Genomic DNA, 4,263 nt, shown 5'->3' with positions numbered 1-4,263 from the left:
CCCCGCCCCCTTGTTTTCATTCCCTATCCAGTCGTACAGTAGCTCTGGACGCTGACGCCGCCGGTAGTCGGGTCGGGTAGGGGTGTTTGGTTTCGCGAGGCTTCGGGGAAGCTACCACATCAAGTCGGCTGCGGCGTCGACTTATGTGTAACACGTCGTTTTCTTTTTGTCTTGCGGCGCATTCCTTTTGTCGTTTAAACATGAGAAACGATTGGTCAGGTCAGGCGACCCTTTTTCAGGAGAGAGTCGGACAATAATGGACAGCCCACGCTTCCCGGCCTTGCATATTTAAAGAAAGCTCACTTCTCGCCACTTCTCGCCTTGCGGTTTATTTTCGCCGGCGCATTTGCATTCTCCAATCGATGGCCCGCTGCGGGCCGGGGGCGGCTGCAGCGGGCCCAGGTCCAGAGGACCTCGTCTTGCTCCGGATTAGCGTCCCGACGCGAAGAGCGTTTCGTTCTGCGTCGCGAGGTGCGGGGCGCGGTCGCGCGGCTGTGCGTCCTGCTGACAATGCAGGAGTAAAAAAAATGAATCGCGTTGTATATGCAGCATGATTTTTTTTTTTGATTTTTTTTAAAGTGGGAGGGAGCGAGATTTAGCGACAAGGCCGCTGCAAGTATAATTTTCTAGCATGTTTGTATGCTAAGCGTCTTCTTTCCTTTTTATTATTTTTCACTGAACGAAAGAAAGTTGGTGATTTTTTTTCCGTGGGTTCGCTCAACAGGTGTTGACCCTCCGTGTCTTGATGACTAGTCATCCAACATTCCCCAACCCCCCCAACCTCCAAACCCCCTCAAAAAAAGTTCCGCCTCTCAATTTTCAAATGATTGAACATGTGCCGATGGCAGCGCAGCTCCTTATCTCTGGGGGGGATCGTCGCGCCGGCCGGCAACTGGGAGTGGCGGGGAAGGGCCGGCCGGTACTTTAGTCTTTCTCCCTAATCTTGGGCGATCGTTTCCAACCGGGTGGAGTCGTTGTCGTCGCTCGTGGCCTCTGGCTGGCCACGCCTCGCCACGCCGCCGACCGCTCAGATATCGCCGAGTCCGTCGCGATCGTTTTGTTTACGTCTGTCCGTCCGTCTGTCCCGTCCCGTCCCACTGTGGTCTGCTGATGTGAGGCAGCCCGGGCGCGCGAGGCGGCGCGCCGCTCAGGGAGGGATAATGTCTAATTGTCCATTTCGCCTCGCGGTCCGTCTATTTCTGCCCCGGCATGGGATGACACCTGCGCTCTAACTAGCCGCCGCTGCGCGCCTCCGCTCCGCTCTGGTGGAGCAACACACGTCCGGGCGACGCGACACGCGCCGAGACGAGACCAGCCGAGCAGGCCGAGCGGAGCCGAGCTCGGCCTGGCGACAGGTTGCTGAACAAGTAAACAAACAAGTTCGCAGCGCTGCCGAGTCGTCTAGCAGTAGGCGTTTCGTTGTGCGAGAGAGGCAATAGTAAACTTCACCTCGCGAAATATTCAGCGTTCTTCCCACGAAATTATTTCTGACACCCCAAACCCCAAACTAAACTACTCACGTCGGGAAAGTGGAAGTCCGTAAGCCTGTATGCCAGCTGGTGCCGCATTTTGTGTGTACATTATCTCTGCAGTCTCCAGGAGGCCATATCCCTACCCTTGTGTTTGTTTTGTTTTTCAGTGGAATCGAGGAACGGGATGAAATCTTCTCCAGCAGCCAGCTGAGCACGCCCTCTGTGGTGGAGGCCGCCCCCGCCGCCTGCGCGGCCCCCGCTCCAGCTCCACTGCCGGCTGCTGCTCCAGCCCCGGCCACGGCCCTGACGCGGCCCCAGTCGGTGACGGCCTCCTTGTTCAAGTCGGTGCCCCAGGTGCTGGTGGAGCCTCCAGACAGCCCAGCGCCTCCGGCGGACATCCGCGTCAACCAGTACATCCGCCCCGAGAGCGCGGCCGGCGCGGCCAGCTTCACCCTCTCGCCCTCCATCTCGCCTTCCCTGTCGCCCGCTCTCTCCCCAGCCCTCTCTCAAGTCCTCTCCCCAGCCCTCTCTCAAGTCCTCTCTCCAGACTTCTCTCCAAACCTCTCTCCAGCCCTCTCCCCCAGCCAGCCAGACCCGCCCCTGCTCCGCCCTATTTCCGCGACGAGCAGGATCTTCGCTTCCTCGCCGTCCTCTGCAACCTCGACATCTGCGCTCTCACCAGCCCCGGCATCACCCTCGTCATCGGCGTCCTCCCCGACAGTCTTCCTGCGCCCGCAGGCAGCTACCACCAAGATTTTTGCACCGCGCACAGAGGACATGAACAAGGGATTCCTCATATTCTCGGAGGACGAGGGTCTGACCAGTAAGTATGGTGGGCCTTCCCTGTAGTGCTGCATTATAACATTCTTGTTTGACGCTTATTGACTCATCGCTGTTTCTTACCCTTTTCCAGTGCTGAAGGATGAGCCAGAGGACCTGACGCATCTGGCCCCAACGGCTGGGGACGTGTGCGTCCCCCTCGAGGGTCCGTTCCTTGGCGATGTGTTCGACGACTTTATGTTGTCTGAAAATTACTGCCCCTTACTTAGCGATGACAACAGCAACTCCAAGTTCTTCCTGTACCGTGACAATGACCCCACCCCCGGTGACCTATCCCCACCGGGCCACTGCCGACACCTGCTCTCCCCCACTGTATCACCCACCCTCTCTTCAACCCTCTCAGAGGTTAGCACCAAATGCCCGCAGTACGCCTACTAAGTCTTCCGAAGTGGCCTGAGAACCAGCCTCTAATACATATTCTTTCCCACAGAGTCCTGGAGATTGCAGCCTACCATCTTTGTGCAGCCCGAGCAGAGCAGTGGATCTGGATGACAACATGTCTCATTTTATGTCCCTTTCGGTTGATACTGGTATGACCAGTTTGTCAGATACCGATGATGACTTGAGCTTAAGAGCACCTTACATACCAATGGGTGAAGATCTTCCTCTCATCATGTCAAATGATCTCATGTGGGGGTCTTCATTACCGTACAAAAGTAGCACCAGTAGTAGTAGAAGCAGTTCAAGCAGTTGTCCAGATGATAGTGGAGGAGGTGACAATAGTAACAGTAGCATTAATAGTCCTCTGGGCAGCTCACGTAACTGTTGGTAAGTTTAATGGCTTTTTCTTTTCTTCTTTTCTTAAAGCCTGTTTAGGAAAATAACAATAATAACAATGTTTTTTTTTATCAAGGTCACCTCAACCACAGACTTCGAGCAAACCAGATATGAATTCTAGTTTAGCAAGGCTTTTACAATCTGACACATTACCCAATGGCCATCGACAATCAGCTTCAGATCTTGTAGACCCATGTGAAGTGTTGGGCCAAATTTACTCTAAAAAACAATGTAAGGATAATGTTTGAGTGAAATTATGTTATGTTCTCTCTTTAAATGCTCTTCTTTCTTTCTCTACTTAAAGTGCACGAATTTTCATGTTCCCTTTATTTACAGCTCCTGCATGGAGTAGTGGACGTGGACCAGGTCGCCCTAGTTCACATAAAACAGCAGCTCCACCTCATACCCACAAACGTGGATCAAGTGCGATGGGACAGTACTTAGGGGCCAAGCGTAGTAGATTAAATGTGGCAGGAAGTCGTTCCAAGAAAGCGCAAGCAGATCTTTTACACTCTACAGACTCAGTATTGGTGTTGGATGGTGGAGGGCATCGACCTGAGCACAAATCAGTGCCATTACCGCAGCCCAGCGATAGTGTTCTAATGAACCTCTTGGTTAGTGGATGTGATGTGAGTGCAGGGTATATTTGTATTGGGTTTGGAAAGAATGGCAAGCTCTCCACAAAAGTTTAGTGATAAGTGTGACAATATTTTGGACTCTCTTGAGCCAGTGACACAAACCACAATATTTCTCAGGTTTAGCAGTTCGAGATTGCAGCCCTGTGTTGTACTAGTCATGATTTGCTCTCAGCAGGTTTTCATCGTTTGTACATATGACATGATGTGCCATGTTATAAAGGCTTGTGATGTATATTTGGACATGAACTTTCTTTGTATGATCTTGCTATGTAGGCTATGTCATCAACATTATTTTCTTTTACCCTGTCAAATATATGTTTTCTCTACAATAGAAGCCCCATTCTCAAAATAATCTCATAATTTTGAGCACAAAGAAATGTGTTCTATTTAAATTAGCAGTGTGCAACCCAGTTCTCCCTAAAACTACAGTATTCTCAAGCGCACACCCACAAGAACCCTTTCTCAACAATTAAAACATTCCATGTTGTATTGATTGTTGCCCATATGAAAGAAAATACCTTTTTCTCTTATTATTT

At 51.6% G+C, this 4,263-nt stretch overlaps 1 protein-coding gene across 1 annotated transcript in view; it reads left to right on the top strand.

The window, feature by feature from the left end:
• LOC113204616 (hypoxia-inducible factor 3-alpha) overlaps window positions 1–4,263 on the top strand; it is a 63,930-nt gene that overhangs the window by 48,652 nt on the left and 11,015 nt on the right. The window contains exons 7-11 of the mRNA XM_052274645.1: window positions 1,640–2,295; window positions 2,386–2,657; window positions 2,743–3,080; window positions 3,166–3,320; window positions 3,426–3,703. Of these exons, the coding sequence (XP_052130605.1) occupies window positions 1,640–2,295; window positions 2,386–2,657; window positions 2,743–3,080; window positions 3,166–3,320; window positions 3,426–3,703 (1,699 nt within the window). The remainder of the gene's footprint in view (window positions 1–1,639; window positions 2,296–2,385; window positions 2,658–2,742; window positions 3,081–3,165; window positions 3,321–3,425; window positions 3,704–4,263) is intronic.

Source organism: Frankliniella occidentalis, unplaced genomic scaffold (genome assembly GCF_000697945.3).
Source record: "Frankliniella occidentalis isolate FOCC.00 unplaced genomic scaffold, Focc_3.1 Scaffold421, whole genome shotgun sequence".
Taxonomy (NCBI): domain Eukaryota; kingdom Metazoa; phylum Arthropoda; class Insecta; order Thysanoptera; family Thripidae; genus Frankliniella; species Frankliniella occidentalis.
This window is presented reverse-complemented; position numbering and strand designations above follow the sequence as displayed.